Below are 19,239 nucleotides of genomic sequence, written 5' to 3'. Positions count from 1 at the left end.
TTGCCATGGGAACCGTGGCTTCCTTACCTCCTGTGTATCATCCATCTGAAGCCTGCAGTTGGCCTGAGCCAAGAAATCTCAGAGGAAGGTGCTAGATCCTTGGCAGCCAGAGAGTATGGCCCTGGGTTGTGGCCTAGACCAGAGATGGAAGGGGCCACATGTGAGCTGATGCGTTCAGGTCCTCCCAGGATACATAGGAGTCCTCAGGAGGTTAGTGAAGGGCCAAGTCCAGCTGGGTGACTTCTGGTGGGACTGCCAGCCAGGCCTTTGAGCTGTGAGGGGCAGAGTGGGCATGGAGGGCTTCCTGGAGGGGATTGTGTGAGCAGGATCTCACCAGAGGGCAGAGGGTGTTCTTGTTCTCACTCTCTGAGCCTGGGTGGTGGAGACAGACTCCTTGGCCCTGGGAATGTGTAGTTGGGGGCAGGCTGGACAGGGCTGGATTGAGGCCTCATCTGCCCCATGGGCAGGTACTGTACAGCATGGCACACTGACCTGAGCTAAAGGGAAGAGGAGAAGGGGCATGGGGCCAGGAATGGGTGGGCTGTGGGGACAGGCCTGAGGTCTTTGAGGCCAGGTAGGGTTGAGATGGTCCCTGAGTAGGCCAGGTGAACAGACCTAAGGGCTGACAGTGCAGCAAGTAGCCAAGCATGTGCAGCTGGTGGGAAGAGAGCCCTACAGGGGGACCAGGGAGGCACAGGGCTGCTGGAATACCCAGCGGTCAGCACCTGAGGCCATCTCCCAATGCACCTCACCCCCCTGCCCCAGCCAGGCAGAGGGAGAGTCCTTTAAATGCAAGGTTCTTTCCTCCCTGGAACCCCCTCCCCCAGTCTCCTGGGCAGCCAGGTAAACAGAAGCCAGACTGTCCCAGTTACTGCCATGGCTTCCCCCTGCTCTGGGGACCGCGGCCCCAAAGATCTGCCCCCTCCCCCTGCCACCACTCCAGGTGAGGCATGGGCAGGGATGGGTATGTGGGTGGGCAAGTGGCATCTGGGGTGAAGAATGTGGCAGCAGAAAACAGTCACCCCACCTTCTCTGCAGGGGCAGGGACAGGGGCTTTCCATGTCAATAGCAGGACAGCAGCAGCAGGACCAGCGGGACAGGGCACCAAGCACCCCTAGGATCCTTCTCCTTCTGGTCTCCCCAGGACACCCCCAGTGCTCCCGGGGGAGACAGCTATTTCTCTCTAGCAGCTCTTGGGCTCCAGATAAGCGGGATCCTCCTCAATCCTGCCCCTCAAACCTCCTGTCCCCAAACGCTCTTGATCTCAGGTCCTCGGTCATCCTGTGAAGGGGTGGCCACCCCCCCCACACCACGGCCACTGCCGTCCCTGGCCACTGACCCTCTCTGTATCTCCTCTGTCATCAGCCTGTGGGTCTCTTCCCTTGCCTCGTCTCAGGCCCTTAGATGCATTTCCATCCAGGATCCTGTTCCCACCGCCCCAGCACCCATCCCTGGTCAGTGCCTCCTCCCTGCTCAGCACTCTTCAGGGAGCCCAAGCTCTCACCCAGTTCTGTTGCATGCACCTCTCCCCTGGTTCCTTACTTGTCTGGCAAACCTCCGATGCCTGCCCACCCTTCCTCCTCCAGTGCCTGTCCACCCTTCGTGTGCCCACACAGCTGGTGCGGCGGGGTTTGCACCTTTCCATCCTGACTGCTAGCTTGCAGGGCTCCTCCACCAGGCTGCCCCTCACCCCCACCTGCCCTAGTCTGCCCAGACATCCTCTCCTAGCAACAGCTGGGCACCTTCTCAGTGCACCTGGGGCTGGCTCCCCAGAGAAACTAAAGCCTTTAGAGGAGGAGGACCATGACTCAGGCACCTGCCCACTGCACTGGCCTGCTTCTTGCCAAGGCCAACCTTCCCGAGACCTGCTCCTGCATTCCTTCCCACCTGCTCTGCCTCCTTCAGCAACTGTCCCCCTCTACATGGCGCCATGCTCTCTTTCCTCAGCCGTTCCCTTCCACATGAAAGCCCGCTGCTCTCCACCTTCTCTTGACCCCTCTTCCCACTCAGTGGCTGTCCTATTTCCCTGCTCCCCACTTACAGAAGAACTCCTCCAAAATGTTACCCTTGCTGCCTCCAAATCTTTCCCTCCTATTTGCTCTTGAACCCACTCTAATCAGGCTTAATTTCCAGCGTTGTCCTAATGCGGCTCTGGTCAAGGTGACCGATGACCTCCTTGCCACTAAGACTGAGGTCAGTTCTCAGGCCTCGTTTGACGTCATCCATCAGCAGCACATGACTCAACCCCTCTCAGGCTTCTAGAAGTCCCCACACTGCTTTGAGACCGCCCCTTCCCTGCTCCTTTGCTGGCTCTCATGTCCCTGACCTGGTAAGGACAGAGGGCCCCAGACTCTGTTCCTGGGATGATTCTCTTTCTAGCTTACTTTCTTGGTGATTTCACCCAGATTCAAGGCTCTATATACTACCTTCCAGTGTTTGTCTCCTGCCTGGAGATCCATAAATCCTTTGCACTCCTTCCTTGCCTGTCTAATGGCGTTGACCTGTCCAAAATTAAACTCAAGACTCCCTCAGCCCAATCTGCTCCTTTATCAGCCATCTCTACTCAGGGAATAGTGACTCCTTCCTTGCAGTTGCTCAGGCCAAAGCCCTCAGGTCTTCCCTCTTTCCTTGCCCTCCTCCCATCTGCACACCAGCAAATCCAGCTGGTTTAACTGAAGACATCTGAGCACTTATTACACTGTGCCAACCCCAACCACTCTCATGTGTACCATTGTTCTCTTGTTTCACTGGTTTCGTTGCTTCTGGCCATACCCCCTCCACCTCTCGGCAAGACAGCCACCACTCACCCAGTGGCAAGCAAGCAGGACCATCACTTTTCTCATATCCAAGAGTTATGATGGGGTGAGGCAGTACAGCGGCCCTCTCCCTTCCTTGTGGGCCCATCTCCAACTTCCCTCTTCTCTGAAGCTCCACTGCCCCATAACTGACCCCCTCTCCCACACCCCAGGCCACACCCCAGGCCCACCCCTGATTGTCTGTCCCACAAGCTGGTGCAGTGTGGCAGGCCAGGGCAGGGACTCAGGCGGCAAAGCAGCCCTGAGCTTCCAGCCAATCACCAGAGGCCTGCAGGGAGGAGGCAGTTAGTGGACAGGACAGGCTGCAGGTGGGGGCACCGCCCTTGCCCCTCCAGTGCAGCAGGCTCCGAGCCCAGGGCACTGTCCACGGTGCTGAGACCATCAGTTGCTGAGCCACATGCTTGGGTGGGAACAGGCTTAGTGTTTAGCATTTTCTAGAAGGGGGAACAAGCTCACAGAAGGTGAAAGGCTAGTTCAGGCTCCGTGAGATGAAAGACCCTGGCCCCAGGCGTGCTGACTCTGTACTAGAGAGCACAAGGGCCGAGTCTTGTTGTGCATAGGTGCAGCGAGTGCACATGAGCATGGGGCAGGGTCTCTGGAGCAGGGTGTGACCTGCGGGAAGTGATGGCCAGCCCAGGGTTCTAGTGCAGCCTCCTTGAACAGCTTCCCTGGACCTTGGCTTCACCAGTCAGAAGGCTGCATAGGGTTACTTCTGGCGTGGCGTTGGGAGAAGGACCCTAGCCTGGTACAGTTCATCCCTCCTACCTCCCGGGCCTCTTGGTCCTGCCCAGCGCCTGGGACATGTCTGGTTTTTGTCCCGTGTCCACCTTGGTGTTGTCTGTGTCCCTTAAGCTTGTGCAGGAGGAGGGCCTAGAGCTGCCTCGCCTACATCAGTGTCCCCAGAGCTAAGCAGTTTGGTGCGAGAAGGTGCACAAGGTAGTACAAGCAGGTTGTGCACCAAGAGCCAAGGGCAGGCTGCCTTTGGGAGCCAGGGCTGAGCTCGGAGGATGTGACCTCCAAGCCAGGACAAGTGTGTGGGCATGCGACTCCGAGAGTAGGTCCTGAGGTTCACAAGACTCCGGTGTGACTCTCAGGAAAGCTGCAGAGATCTAGAGCCTGCTCTGGAGACAGGAGCACACACGCTCCTCCCAGCCTGACTCCTCACCCGCCGTGTCTGCTCCCCTGGCAGGGTCAGCTATTCAGGCTGGCAGCTGGGCAGCCTCTCCAGGCTCCTCCGGCCATCTGGGCCCCACATCTTTCAGACTGAGTGTCTCCTCCCTCTCCTCACTCTGTCCACGGGGTGGCGGGGTGCACAGTCCCATGCTCCGCATTCCCAGTGGCCAGGACAAACTTAACTGAGTGACTGTTTCACCTCCTGTCCCGAATATCCCTGTCATGGGATGGGTCCCAGCATCCTGTGCTTGCTAAGGAGTTCCTGCATCACCACGGCCTTCCCCACCTGGGGCTTTCTGCCCAAACAGCACTCAGTCGCACACCTTCGCCGGGTGCTCAGGAGCCTTGGTGGTTTGTGGGTGCTGCCCCCTCAGGAATGCCTTTGATCCCCACGTGGCCTTTCCCCGGGCCAGCTGTGAGGGTTGCTTTCCCACCCCGCGCGGGCTCCTTCCCGATCCCCAATCTGTGTCCCGCTTCCAGTGTGGCAGTCACTGCCCTGCCTCACTGTCCCCTCGCCCACCAGCTGCAGGTCCTGCGGCGCCCCAGGAGCCCCTCTTCCCAGACATCTACGGCGGGGACCAGGATCTCTGGGAAGCGCACTTTCAAGGCATTGGGCGCGCCTACCGCGCACTGGGCAAGGAGGACGACTTTGCCATCCGCGTGCTGACCGAGGACTTCACGCTGCCCTTCCCGTTCGCCTGGTCGCCGGGGCCCGACCCCGCCAGCGGGCCACTCTTCTACGACCCTCGGGACCGTGCGGGCTTCGACTTCCTGCTGCGCGGCCCAGGCGCCCAGCCACCAGTACTGCTGCGGCCCCTGCACGCTACTGCCCAGGCGGCCGCCCGCAAGAGGCGCCTGGAGCTGCTGGCGCGCAGCTATGCGCTCCGGTCTGGTTTGGTGCTGCCGCCGCCCGGGCCCCCTGTCTTCTTCCCGGACTCCAGGCCTACTGCCCCAGCCCGCGAGAGTGAATAAAGGCTCCTTTCTCGGGCCCTGAGATACCCTGCCACGCATACCTGATCAGGCACCGTCCCGGCTGGACCTAAAGGGCAGGTGGGGTGGGGCCGAACAGGCAGGTGGGCTATAGTCCCTGCTGGACACCAGGCCCGGCCTGGCCAGCGATTGGACGGGATACCCACATGCCTCTCAACTGCGTAGCGAGTGACAGAGCGGAATGGAAAGAGCAAAGAGGGGCAGAGGGCCGGCCTCCTCTGGAGAGCAGAGGGGCAGTCAGAGGGAATAGGACTGGTGTGGTGGGAGGGGTTTTGCTCTCCACCCTCTGAGATCTTGCCCCAGGCCTGTGGGGGACATGAGAGGGGTGGGAGGCACCCCACAGAGGAGAACACTGAGGCCTCTCCTCTAAGGAGCAGTGGGGTCTGGTTTCACTGCCAACTAAGTTTTGCTTTTCCGGTTTCCATGGCAACAGCATGGGAAAGAGGGGTCAGGGGAGAGAGGGCAGAAAGGACAGAGAGAGGGGTCTCACTGGCCCAGCGTCAGGCCGGCCATAGCGCCACCTGCTGGGGAGAGAGGTGCCCCCTCTTCCTCTTGTGCGTGCTGAGAGAAATTGTGGAGCCTCGAATGGCACAGGTGACCCAGGTGCATTCTGGGTGCTTCTCTCTCTGCACGTGACAAACCCCAGTTAGGGATCTGTCCCTACAGTGGGCAGGCCACAGGCAGGGGAGCAGTGACCCTGGTGGCTCCCTCTTCTCATACGTGGGCCGGTCAGCAGGGAGGTTGAGGGGCCTAAGAGTGAGGTGTCTGTCCTAAGGCACAGGCCTCCTCCTGCATGGGAGCTTGGGTTGCAGATGTATAGGGATGGGGCTGGAGGCCATGTTCCAAGTGTGGATGGAATCTGAGGTTTTTTCTTTTCCTAACCTGGAAGTCATATTTATCTACAGTTTCTCATTGGTGGTGAGAAAAGACTATCCAAACCCTTGATTGGTTTTGCTGGAGAACTAGCTGGAGGGGGAGTGTCTGTCTCTGGAGCAAGAGGAGGCCAGGGCTGACTGTTCCTTCTTCCCTCTCCTCTGCTATTGCCACCTCCAGGCCCGTCTCCAGCCTCCTTCCCGCCATGAAATTGTCTCTGTAGTCTGACAAGGTGGCCAAATAGTTACCCTGTAGTAATATTCATGCACTTGATTCCTGATGGGATGTTACGTGTTGTATTCTGTGTTCTATGTTGAGGGGTCCCCAAGCCACACAGCAGGAGACGGGCAGAAGGTGGCTCCTGTCAGATCAGTGCCAGCATTAGATTCTCCTAGGAACATGGATCCTACTCCAACTGCACATGCAAGGGATCTAGGTTATATGCTCCTTGGAATCATCCTGATACCATCAGCCCCCAACCCCGTCTGTGGAAAAACTGTCTCCCACCAGTCCCTGGTGCCAGTTGGGGACCACTGCTATATTATATATGAATTATTTGGGATCCCTAGAAACAGTCCCTAGACATGGATTTGAATGCAAGAGGTGGATTTGGGTGGGTGGGGCGTCATCCTTGGAAACATAGATAGGGCACTGAGGAAGCAACAGGGCAGGAAAGAAAGCCAGTAATGGGGGGATATAAGGTGGGTTGTCCCAGAGGTCAGCTGGAAGTCAGGCCCCCTTGGGGCCTCTGGAAGCCATAGGGCAGCAGAGCATGCCTCAGAACATTCCACCCCCTCCACCCCAGGAACAGGAAAGTACCTCAGAGTCCTCCCTCACACCGCAGGGACAGAGAGTCAAGTGTCTGGTCACTAACCTCTTGTGATCGCAGCCAGGGCCTCCCAAGGACAGCAGCTCTTGGCAGGTCAGTCTGTCCTGTGGGTGTGAGCATACACTTCCACTACAAGCAGCAGTAGTGAGAGGAGCCATTTAGAAACCAATGACAATTTGATAGAGTAATTTTATAACTATAGAGTATAACGACAAAAATTTGGGGTTTGTGCTTTTTATTTATTTTTTACTTCAATTTCCTAGAAATTTATTATTATAGTAGTTCACAACAGCATGGGTCGGTGACAGATTCACTAATTTGAGAAGCATGGTCTAGGGCACCAAGACCCCAAGCAAGTCATCAAATAGAAAAACTGTCATAATAAAATACAATCTGTACTATGAGGAAAATGAGTAGGCATTGACTCTGTCTGAACAGGGGCTCAGAGATGGCCTCTCGGAGGAGGCACTGTTCAGGCTGAGAACGGACAGATGAGGAGTCAGCCATGTGGATATGGGGAGGGGTACTCTAGCCGGAAGGAACAGCATAGGCAAAGGCTGAGAAAATGATAGGACCCTGACCAAGGGTCGGAGAGGCTGGAGCAGAATGAGAGAAATTAGAAGTTCCCACTGACTCAAACCACAGAAGAGACTGGATGGCTCAAGTCATGAACTATCAAGAAATAAAATGAGCTTCAGTGAAGTTTTGATCCAGAGGCCCTGCCTTCCATCATAATGATTCTGCCCTCAGACTGCCTTCCCAAACAGTGAAAATGAAGCTGTGTTAGTTTTCCATTGCTGTGACTAGATACCCAACAATAACAATTTAAAGGAGAAAAGGTTTATTTCGGCTCATGGTTTCAGAAGTTGCAGTTCATGATGCCTTGGCTCCAAGGCAGGACATCATGGTGGAATGGTTTGTTGGAGCATAGCTGCTCACCTCATGGCAGCCAGAAAGCAAAGAAAAAGGGAAAGTAACAGAGAGGAAGGGACTGGGACCAGATAAAGGCCCCAAGGCCAAGTACCTGTGATCTACTCCTTACCTAGGCCCCACTCCTGTTTGCATCACCCCCAACAATGCCATCAAATTATGATCTCATCAGCCTCATGATTCCATCACTTCCCAAAGCTTGTCAGCATCCTAGCCTTTAGCATGTGAGTTTTGAGGGCCATTTCAAATCCAGACCGTAATAATGGATGATGAATCTCCTACTTTTACGGTTTCTCTCAGCCTTGAGAAGACCAGAGGCCCCTGGCTTCCAAGAGTGGTCTCAGAATGAGCAGCCAGGTGTCCCTTGAGCCTCCCCAGGTGGGTGGGCCCAGACGGGTCATGTTCCCATTCTTGACCAATCCCTGCAGCTCAGGCAGCATCAGGCATTGACTGTAGTCCTGTGGCACTGAGCCAATCCCTTTGGCAGGAGGGTAGGATGACTGGGGTTGGATTGTGACAATAAGGCACAGGACACTTTGGTGCCCACAGGTGGGGAGGGAAATGCTAGTCTTTGGCTCTGGCTCCAAGGCTAACTTCTCTACATCTCATGCCTCCCCTCTAGTTGGACTCACTGCTCCCAGAGAACAGCATGGTATGAAGTGGCCCCGGGGTTGGGTCTCTGCCTTTTGTGAAAAGCACAATTTAGCATCGGTTCTGTGGGAGGAAGACACCTCCTCCCTCAAGGAGCTCTTGGAGAGTTGCGGGAGGTATCAAGACAGTGCTCCTTGCTTCTTGGACAAGGCCTAGGCAATCCCTCCTGGTCACAAAGTCACAGACCCTGGCTCTGGATGGCGATACTCCACCCCACCTTCTTCCTACTGACTTGCCAGAGGTCTCTGCCATCTTTTCTGAGCAAGCCTAGGAGTCTGTGCTGGAATGTCGTGGGCATGGCCCAGCACAGGATTTTGGGTGCTGGTCTTGAATAGAGATCCTCTACCATGGATTCTGCAGCCCTCAGCCATCACTGCTGCTTTTAGGGGTTTGGGATCCTCACTGAAAACAAGGGTGTGATGAGGTACTGCTTGTCAGTCCTCTGGGCCCTGCCTAGCATGGTGACAGCCCGACAGAGAGAGGGCAGCTGTTTCCACAGCTGTCCACTCTGTCTCCCACACTCAGGCTGGCCCAGCTGCCTTCCTGAGCTAAGAAGGTCATCGGCTTCTCCTCAGTGCCAGACTGCCTCAGCTCAGACAGAAAGCCCAGGAGTCAGAAGCACATGGGTTCCTCCTGGTAGCAGCTGTGTGGCCTTGAACAAGCTCCCGGCCTTTCTGTGGTGTGATCTCCACACCTGTAAGGTCTCAAGCAGGAACACCTGCTTACACTGGGTTTGGTAAGCAGAGTTTCCCGTCTTGGATGGAGGTTGGCCACCTCTTCTCTGCCCAGTGGTGCAGGGGCCCTGGATCCAGGGTGGGGTGCCTGTCTTGTCATTGTCATGGTGGCATGCATGCAGCAGGCGCTCAATTAATATTTCCTGAATATGCCAGATGAACAGAGGGGCTGGGCATTCAGAGGCCCATCCATTCTGGGCCGAGGAAGGGCTGCGAGGGGCAGGAATCTGGGAATATAAATCATGAGATGGGGTTTCTTATGCCCTTCGATGTTCAGAGGAGGCAGGTGTCCCCTTTGGTTCCCGGGCTGCTGAGAACAGGGGTTGGGGGACCCCCACCTTCCGTTTTCTTGGTAACAGACTCTGAGGAGCGGCGGGGATGTTTAATTAATTGCAATTACAATCTTCAAAGGAAGCCTAGAGTTGAAAGTTGTTTCTAATTACTGTGTTATGATGTCGGCCGGCTCCCCAAATTGATTGTGTTAGACTTTCCGATGCAGGATTAATTGAGTTGCAGTGAGGACCCACTCACACCCCCCCCTTCAGATGCAGCCCATGTTCAGCATGGGCAAAGCGAGCTGGCTGGAATGGTAATGAGGGTGGGGTGGGGTAGAGGGGGTGCCACTGCCTGGATGGAGACCTCACTGCCAAGGTTGAGGGTGAGGTTTTTGGGTCCGGTGGTCAGATGGGCACCATGGGGTCAACAGTACAGTTCACCAAATGTCCTGCTCTGGCCTCTGGCACTTCTGAGGTGGAGTTGCTCCCCTGTCTCCTGTAGGGAGACAGGTAGGGTCAGTAGGTGAGCACTGCTGTCCAGTGAGATGTGGGTGTTATGACACCTACCATTTCTGAGCCAGAGCATTATGGCCCTGCGAACCCACACAGAGCCCCCTATCTGCCGCAGTGACCATCAGTGCCTGAAGAGGTAGCTCCCCTAACCCAGTCCTGGTGTGGGAGGCCTTAGGGGTCCTTCCTTCACAGCATAACCTGACTGGAAGCAGGTGAAATGTTCCCTCCTGGGTGAGTGAGAGAGAGGGCACGTGGTGACCTGCTGCACTTCACTTCTGCAGCTGTGGGTGTGTATCTTTGGCTGAGTGACTTCCTTTCCCATGCCTCAGTTTCCTCATCTGTGAGACTGCGGACCAGGGATGTGTGAGCATGTGGCACACCTGAACTGTGAGTTGGTGTAGCTCCTGTCCTCCTGCCCCTGTGCCCAGCCTTCCTTTTGCAGATAGTTTCCGACAACAGCTTGGAGCCTGCACCCCTGCAGACAGCCATGGCGCCACTAGGGAGCCCAGGAGCAGAGAATGCTGGAGTTCTGGGGCCAAGGGACATTGTGCAGCTCCCACGGGCCTGGGGGGGACGGTGGTGATTAGAGGTGCGAAGTGAGGATATCTCATTACTGCCTTACCACATGCATTCTTGAGGTAGATCCCAGCCCCACCCCCCATTCTGTCACACCCCAGTCCTCCCCCGACTACTCTGGGGACTTTTGGCCCTCAGAGGGCTGAAGAAGTCTTTCTCTTCTGCATGAAGCACAGATACATATCATCTGTGGTGTTAAAATTCCTTGGGCACAAATTATGAAAAAAGGTTTTAGACTCCTTAGGCCCTGGGGAGAGCCCCTTATGTAGGGGGATGCTTTTGCTGCTGTGCGTGGGAATGGGGGCAGAAGTGGGAGGTGTTTGGGGCTGTTGTGATTATCCAGTGCGCAGAGCTGGTGATCCGATGGGGTGGTGTCTTGGTGCCAAAGATGGTGCAGAAGGGACCCAATTCAGCGATCTTTAGGAAGGTGGAGCCAGTGGGGTTATCTGAAGGTTAGATGTGGACTCAGAGGAAGACAGGCTCAAAGATGCCTAAGGTTGGCACTGGCCATTGCTATGGCTGAGATGGGCCTAGGAGGGCTGGTCTGGGGAGGCTGAGGGACCTTCCCACAGGGCACCCTGGGGATATAAGCTCAGCGAGGAGGAAGCAGGACCTGGGTGCTGGTGCAGAGGTGTTGGAGTGACTGCAGGAGAGGCGCCCTTGGCAGGCCTCAGGCTGCTCATCTGTGAAGTGGGCCTGCAGACGCTTGTCGCAGTGCAGTGGGCCTTCTCTTCTGGTGGGGACTGTCCCTGGCAGTAGCTGCTGAGCCTATTCCCAGCTTGAGTGGCTGGGCCATTGCCGCATGATGAGTGCTCCCTTGGCCCTTTAATTACTGAGCACTAACGAGCCCTGAAATTGAATTAAGAAGAGGAGCTGACAACCCAGTATCCTGTCTTTTCTTGAGCCTTGGGAGGGGATCAGGAATCTAGGGGACAGATGGATGCCGGGGAGGGGTGCTTACAAAAGCTGGGGTGGGGGCGTGGAGGCCTAGAGAGTATTTTGATGTTCAGGTGAATGCAGGGTCTCCCCTGAGCCCCAGGAGAGAGGGGAGAGTGGACCGATCCCTGAGTGACATAGGGGACATGTGTGTGTATGAGAATGCCACAGTCCCAGACCAGGTGGGCCCTGCTGTTCCCCCACTTCCCAGCTGTAGAAACAGGCACACAGCAATGACAGGCAGTTTCTTGTTCCAGCATCTGGGCCCCTAATGACTGCTCTATGCCTAGGCCAAAACCTGTGAGTCCCAGTTTCCTCTCTGTGAAGTGTCCCCTGGGAGGACGGTTGTGTGAATTAAGGGATGCCCATTGTCCCTGCTCAGCCCAGGGCCAGGCTTAGCCCTCAGGGCTCCCTGGGTCTCCTTATGCATGGAGGACTCACCCAGGCCACGTGCTCATGCCTGCACCTGAGATTAGGGAAGAGCCACTGGAGGCCTCAGCCCCACGCCCCAGGCCTGCCATCTGTCACAGCAGCACACGCCCTTTGCCCAGGCCCAGAGTGCTGGAAAAAGCCCCAGGGAGCCCCCTTCCTACCCCCTCGAAACCACAGCACATTCTTCCCAAGCTGTGAATATGTGAATGTTGCCCGCCTTTCCTGTGTGCGGCTTCCTCCGCTTCTGCAGCCGACTTCTACATTAATCATGGCTAATTGCTAGCGGGAGTCGTTTATGTCAAGAGCCATTATTCCTGGGAATAAAGAGAAATAAAAGATGGTTCCTTCCAGGAAGTCTGGAGTGGCCTGAGGAGGAGCAATGCCGGATCCCAACAGGTCCCCTGGCTGGCCCACTTCCAGCGGTTCCAAAATGCATGTGACAAAATTGAGGCCCCCTGGCCTTTGCTGGATATTCAGGCAAATGAGCACATCTATCATGTTCTTGAGCTTTTCTAAAGTTGTTGTGAGTTTCCTTGAAACCATGAGGGTTTTGTTCTTCTTTCCTTTTTTTGGCAACAACAGCTGGGAATAAGTTGACACTTTCTGAACACTGCCACTTACCGCTGGGGAAGGGTGTAGAGAAGGAAGCCCACGCGTTCCCAGCCTGCAGTCCCAGACCTGAGCCTCAAGCCAGGATGGGAGCTGGCCTCAGTGGATCTAGAGCTTGGGGGCTGGGGCCCTGGGCTTATCAGGGGTTCAGTGGGGAGAGCAGAACAGTTCAGGAGGCCTGGGGCTCAGTTTGCTGTGGATGTGGTTTGTGAACTCGGGGGCTGCCTCCCTCATAGGTCCCAGATGGGGGAGGAAGAGAGGAGTTTCTGCATGTTGTGCATTTTTAACACTTTCCTCATGTTTTCACGTTTATCTGAGTGTGTCTTAAATTAGTTTGTTTACTGGAATTTTGGCTGTTATTTTTGTGCAGTCAGGGTCTTATGCCTGATACCTCCTAATACTGACTGAAGCCACACATGTGGGGAAAGCAAGGCACTAGAACAGAGGAAGTGTGGCACCCCTACCACTCTGCATGCATATGTGTGCATATGTTTTGCTGTGTGTGTGTATAGTTTGCTTGTATTGTGCACACTCATGCATACTTGTGTATACCTGTGTGCACACCCATGCACATGTGAGCCATGCTGCTCTGCATGTGTGTGTGTGTGTGTGTGTGTATGTCTGCTTATTGTGATTTTTGTATATAAAAATATAAAAGACTTACAATTCTGGAAGGCCAAGCCTGCCTTGCACCTGCTCTACCCCAGCAGCTCTCTGTAGCTTTATGCCCATTTTACTGAGGAAGAAACTTAGGGTGGGAGGGCTTAGAGGACTTGCTGGAAGTCTCTGAATTGAGAATAAGCCCAGCTGGATGTGTGCTGGGTTTTCTGGCTTTCATTCCCGATCTGTGTCCACAAGGCCCAAGACCACATGGAGACACAGATGGGGCTGCACTGTGGGCCCGGGCAGCAGGCAGGAGATGGTTCTTGAAGACGTCTCCAGTCTCCATGCCCTCCATACCTGGCGGGTCTCCCTGCAATTCTACCCCTGCTGCTGTGGTCCATCCTTGCCCTACAGTGTCCTCTGGGCATACTGTCAGAGCCCACGAGTGGCTCAAAGGCCAGTGCAGGGCAACCCTGCCTGGAGGGCTCCTCTGCCGTCCTTCCAGTGGCCTTCCCTCTGTGCAGCTGACCCTGTCCCCTCCTCCCACACTTCTCCCTCCTCCCTCCCTTCCCTCACCTTTCTGTGGTTAGTCTCCTGTCCACTGTCTTCACATTCATACCCCCTCTAGGAAGCCCCTCATCACACCCACACCCAGATTTAGGATCCCTAAACCTATCCCCAGCTACTGTCACTGTTCATTTATTCCTGTGGGCCTGAGTCGCTCAGGGCCAGAAGCAGAACATGTTCTGGGCTCAAAGAACAGGTGGGCAGTGGCTGACACAACTCAGGCTGGATTTGCTCCCAGCCTTCCAGCCCCAGTTTTGACTTCCACCCAGTCACTGGGCAGGTAGCAGACAGGTGTCACACTGCCTACCAGTGCTACTTAGTGATCACAGGCTTCCTCCAGGGACATGTGCAGAAGGAGCCTGGAGTGTGTTCTCAGTGCAACTGGAGGCCTGTGCTGATTGATCAGTGATGCTTGCGGCAGGCGTGGGTGGGGTACTGGCTGCCAGGCCTGCATTCCACCGCAGCCAGCCAGCTCTTGGCTGTCCCTTTGCCTGGAAACAGTGTGAGTGGGTCCCTCCCCTGTCAGTGTTTCTGTCCTGCTGTGGGGCCGGGGGCAGGGTGCCTGCCCAGTGACTGAGGAGGGATAGGGGTGGGTAGATGGGGAAAGATAAGGCGAAGAAAGGGAACTGGGGGCAGTGGAGAGACCCAGGGGATCCTTTCCAGCCCACGTGACTCTAGCCTGCACCCTGCTCCTCCAGCTCCAGGACCTGTGTGGAGGCAGAGCTGCCTGGGCACAAACCCTCCTGTTGTGCATCTGGGGCACAGCCTGGTCCCCAGGGGTCCCAATAGTACCATCCCAGAGCACTGTGTGCGGAGTGTCAAGATGATTTCTTCACATCTCCCTGTCCCTTCTCAGCCTCTGGACTGACCGTGGACTCCTGCCCAGCCCAGTAGGGTTGGGGTCTCTTGATGGATCTCCTGGGCGAGGGAGGCAGTGATGGCCCAGACTCTCCCTTCCCTGCCCCAGCTCCAGCTGCACCTGCTGCTGAAGCCATCCTGCTCTTCCTCCTCCCATCTCCGTGCTCCCGTTGCTTGAGAGCCCCTCTCCCCATCAGAGAGACTCAGGCACAAACTAGGTATCTCCTTAGCTGGTGATTCTGGGCAAGTGCCTCCCAGTGCTGAGCCTCTGTGTCCCCTCTGTAAAATGGGGGTGCCTTGAGGATGACATGAGGTAAGGAGAGTGGAGAAGCAGACTGCAACCCCAGAACGCTTGGAGAGCTGGGTGGGAAAGCCAGCCTGCCACTGTTTTGGGAATCTCCAGGTCCCCAGGCATGCTGGGCCACCTCCACCACACTTCAGAGTCTCAGCAAAGGACCAGATGGTGTTTTGAGCATGTTAATAAGAGCTATTTGCAGTGTTGCTGCCATAAAAAAAATTCCTGCCTAATGAGCAAATGCACGTTGGTAGCAAGTTAAAGGCGCTCGGATGTTTTAAATATTATGTACGTCGTATTCGTGTTAACAAACCTGATTTTTAATTACACCTTCCCCTGCTGCCTGGCTGGGTTGAGAGTAGGGAAAACTTGAGAAACAATCAGGCAAAACAAGTGTGGTTTGGCGTCAGAAGCGACAGCAGGTGTCACCGGATCTCCCCTACATGTCACTGCCTTGTGGCGCACACAGACATTGGAGCTCAGCAAGGTGGTGGGATGGTGCCACCCTTGGTAACCCTTATTTCCCAGTCATAGGCTGAGCCCTGACCCTGGTTGAACATTGGGCCAAATCCTGGTTATGTACTGAGCTCCTATCCTGGCTCATGGTGTGAGCACTGATCCTAGCCACATACAGAGCACCGATCTTGTCATAGACTGAGCCATGACTTCAATCATAGGGTGAGACCTGATCTTGGACACTCATTGAGCCTTGGTCCTGGTAACAAACTTAACCCAATTCTTGGTCATAATCTGGGTCTGATCCTGTGTATAGGCTAAGCCCTTGGACATGCACTGACCGTCTCAGCTCCCTTTGCTGGTACCTCTAAAGCCACTATCCCCAACCTTTTTTGGCACTAGGGACTAGTTTCATGGAAGACAATTTTTCCATGAACTGGGAAGAGTGGGTGATAGTTGTTTCAGGATTCAAACACATTAAATTTATTGTACACTTTATTTCTATTATTATTACATTGTAATATAATGAAATAATTATACAACTCACCATAATGCAGAATCAGTAGGAGTCCTGAGATTATTTTCCTGCAACTAGACGGCCCCATCTGGAGGGTGATGGAAGACAGTATCACCCGAAGTGTATTGCTCATGTCATGTAATTTTGTTTTGGTTTCAGTTACTGTAATATACCCTACTTCACAAAGACAAGATGTTGGAAATGAAAGAAGTTTTTCAGTGCTTTTTTGGCCATCTCATTATATTTTGTCTTGACTTTAATCCAGAATGTTTGGAGATTTCCAGTATACTTTTAAAGCTTCTATCATTTGTGATCTCAAGCAATTAGGTCTTTTCTAGTGGAGACCAAGTTGATTCACTTGACTTATTCACAAATGGATCATAGATCTATTCTTTCGCAGTTCAGGGGACTTGTGTGGCTGGGAAGTAATGCTCAAATCCTTTTGAAAGCTGAGATAGGTGATCAAGCACCAGTTGGGAGAAAGAAGGCTCTGGGTTGGTCTCTTGCAGAAATCTCTGCTGATTTTGAAATGACAAAAATCCCAATGTTTACTCATCATCCTCATAATTCCAGCTTGGCTTTGAATGCATCTGTGTTATCTACTGACTTGAACACAGTTGTCATTCTCCCCTAAAGTGACAGATTGAGTTCACCGAGCAAGTTAAATATGTCACATGAGTAAGCAAGTTTTGCAACTCATTCTTTGTCACTGAAATGTGCTGCCACTGGTGACCATTTTTCTGTTTTAATTTTAAAATAAAAGTTTTGTTGAACTAAAATAAGCATACCATACAATTTACAAGCTTAGTGTATGATTCAGTAGATTTTAGCATATTGAAAAAGTTGTACAACCATGACCACAATCAAATTTAGATCATTTTTGTTATCCCAAAGCGAAACATTCTGCTCACTAGTCATCCTCTCCCAACCTCCCCTCCTCCCAAATCTAGGCAACCACTGAACTACTCTTTGTCTTCATAGATTTTCCAATTCTGGAAATTAACATTTTTATGCAAGATAGACCATGCTTATAGCAACAATGAAGACCTTACATGTTCAAAGAAATGTAAATCTTGCAAAATGAGCTCTCACACCATATTGAAGTGAAACTAGAAACAGACAGCAGAAACATACTTAGAATTCAATAACTTTTTTCCTCCCTCCTTTTTCCTATTATCTGTCTTTTTTTCATACTTTATACATTAACTTTTTCATATAAAGGAAACCTTGTGGTGTTCAAGTTTGTGTGCCTGATTTATTTCATTTAATATTATGGTCTCAAAATGCTTCCATTTTCCTACAAATACCTCAAGATTAACTATCTTCGTGGCAGAGTAGTATTCCATTGTGTATAAATATCACATTTCATTTATCCATTTTTCTGTTTATGAACATATAGGCGATTGTCAAGATTTAGCTATTATGAATTGTGCTGCTATAAACATGGGTATACATACATCACTGTAGTATGATGTTTTTAACTCTTTTGGGAAGATGCCTAGTAGGGGAATAGCTAGGTCAAATACAATTTCTATTTTTGTTTTTTTGAGGTATCTCTATACTTATTTCTATAGTGCTTGTATCAGTTTACACTTCCAACAATGAAAAAGGGTTGCTTTCTCCCCACAGCTTTGCCAGCATTTGTTATTGGTTGATTTCTTGTTGATAGTCATTTTTCTGAGGTGAGATGAAATCTTAATGTTTTAATTTACATTTCTCGAATGGCCAGCAATGTTGAACATTTTTTCATGTGTTTATTGAACAATTGTATTTCTTCATTTGAGAAGTGTCTATTTCAGAAGCCCATTTTTTGGTTGAGTCTTTAAATTTGAGAGGTCTAATTTTTTTGAGTTCTTTATATATTCTAGATATTAGTCTTTTGAGGAGTTGCTGGCAAAATTTTTTCCCATCCTGTAGGTTGTCTCTTCAGTTTGTTGGTTTCCTTTGCTGTATAAAAGCTTTTTAATTTAATGTGATCCCATCTGTTGATTTTTGGTATAACAGTATTTCTTGTACAACTGAGGTTTTATTCAGAGAGTCTTTGCCTACACCTATGTCTTTGAGAGTTTTGCCTATATTGTCTTCTATGTTGAAATCTTTGATACATTTTGATTTTAGTTTAGTGTAGGGTGAGAGATATGTATCTAAGTTCAACCTTGACATGTGGATAGTTTCCCCAGCACTATTTATTAAAGAGGCTACCTTCCCTCCAGTGAAGGGGTTTGGCCCCTTTGTCAAAGATAGCATAACTGAGTGTGCCTGGAGTTGTTCCTGTATCTTCTATTCTGTTCCATTGATCCACAGGTCTGTTTTTTGCCAGTACCATTCTGTTTTGATTATTGTAGTTTTGCAGTATAACTTGAGATCTGGGATTATGATGCCCTCTGCCTTGCACTTGTTGACCAGAATTGCTTTTGTTATTTGGTGACCATTTTTCTAAAAGAAATTTCTGGAGTTCAAGGCCAGCCTGCACTACAAAGTGAGGCCTTGTCTCAGAAAAACCAGAGGGGAGAGAGAGGGAGGGAGGGAGGGAGGGAGGGAGGGAGGGAGAGAGAGAGTGAGAGAGAGAGAGAGAAAGAGCCAGCCAGCCAGACACAGACACAGAGAGAAGATGTATGTGCTCTGTATTCATCTCCGCACAGAGCTGTGTGAACAGATGTGAGTTAAGAGCATGTACTTTAATGTAGTTGATAATTTAAATTGCAATCTGCAAAATATGTTAAATTCAGGTGACATTTTTCAGCTAGCCAGCGTTTCTTTACAGATGAAACAGTGCATATGGTCACATTCAAGAGTGACTTCTTTGACTTTAGTAGTGAAATCAGAAAGCTGTCATGTCATAGCAACTGCTCTGTCCAGGCATATACTAACACAGAATGACCAATTCAGTTTTCTTGATAGGTAATCATTGAAAAACTTGAATAGTTCTGCAGCTATGGTGTTGGTTAGCAACAAAAATGCACATGCACATCCTACTGAAAAATATATTGCACAAAAAAAGCATTGTCTTGTTGTCAACATTAGCAGACTTGTCAACTTGGATTACGTACTACAGTAACTCATTAATCCTCTCTAAGAATTGTGCCTCAATATCTTCTGCTATTTCATTGATTCATCCAGTTATGGTTCTGGTCAAAAGAGAAACATATGCCACCTTTTGAATGGCAGCCTCTCCTAAAAGTTCATGCCAAAGGACCTTAGCAGCAAGCAGGATTAACTCTTCATCATAGTAAAGGGCTTCTTAGTTTTAGCAACGCAGTTAGCCTCTAAGAATGGTGCTCTCAGTGCGGACATATTTGATGAAGTGGTGGCCTTTAATAATTGCTTCTGTTCTTTGTGTTCCCATTTTTAAAAACTCTAAAGGTTTGTCTTTTAATGCAGGGTGCTTGATTTCCATGTGGCAAAGCAGTTTTGAAGATTTCATAGTTTTTTTGGATAACTGGTCCCAACATGTTATACAAAGTGGGGTTGGAAAATGTGAATTACCTATTGTAATGAACTCATAATTTAAGTAGGACTCTTGGTATTTTCTTTTAGAGTTTCTTTTTTTTTTGTTGGCAGTCATAGTATCTCTGGCTCTTTCTGGCTCTTTTCCTCTTTTCAAAG

The 19,239-nt window shown here is 51.8% G+C and overlaps 1 protein-coding gene across 1 annotated transcript; it reads left to right on the top strand.

Moving 5' to 3' along the window:
* The first annotated feature begins 568 nt into the window (after positions 1-568).
* Positions 569-4,989, top strand: CUNH8orf90 (chromosome unknown C8orf90 homolog). The gene is made up of 2 exons (XM_087185086.1): positions 569-943; positions 4,513-4,989. Exons 1-2 carry the CDS (start codon positions 790-792, stop codon positions 4,959-4,961), a joined length of 603 nt encoding a protein of 200 aa, XP_087041212.1. The 5' UTR covers positions 569-789; the 3' UTR covers positions 4,962-4,989.
* Positions 4,990-19,239: the final 14,250 nt, after the last annotated feature.

The sequence above is a fragment of the Heterocephalus glaber genome, unplaced genomic scaffold (genome assembly GCF_053883595.1).
Source record: "Heterocephalus glaber isolate CG9 unplaced genomic scaffold, H.glaber_assembly_v1.0 deba00000281, whole genome shotgun sequence".
NCBI classification, from domain to species: Eukaryota; Metazoa; Chordata; class Mammalia; order Rodentia; family Bathyergidae; genus Heterocephalus; species Heterocephalus glaber.
The sequence above is the reverse complement of the archived record's forward strand: the minus strand, read 5'-3'. Positions and strand labels throughout refer to the sequence as shown.

What these genes read in the sequence shown, in the direction of transcription:
- CUNH8orf90 (XM_087185086.1), top strand. Translation starts at nt 790, where the DNA reads ATGCAAGGTTCTTTCCTCCCTGGAACCCCCTCCCCCAGTCTCCTGGGC. An exon ending in TCCCCCTGCCACCACTCCAG is followed by an intron (nt 944 to 4,512) that starts GTGAGGCATGGG and finishes CTCGCCCACCAG; the next exon opens with CTGCAGGTCCTGCGGCGCCC.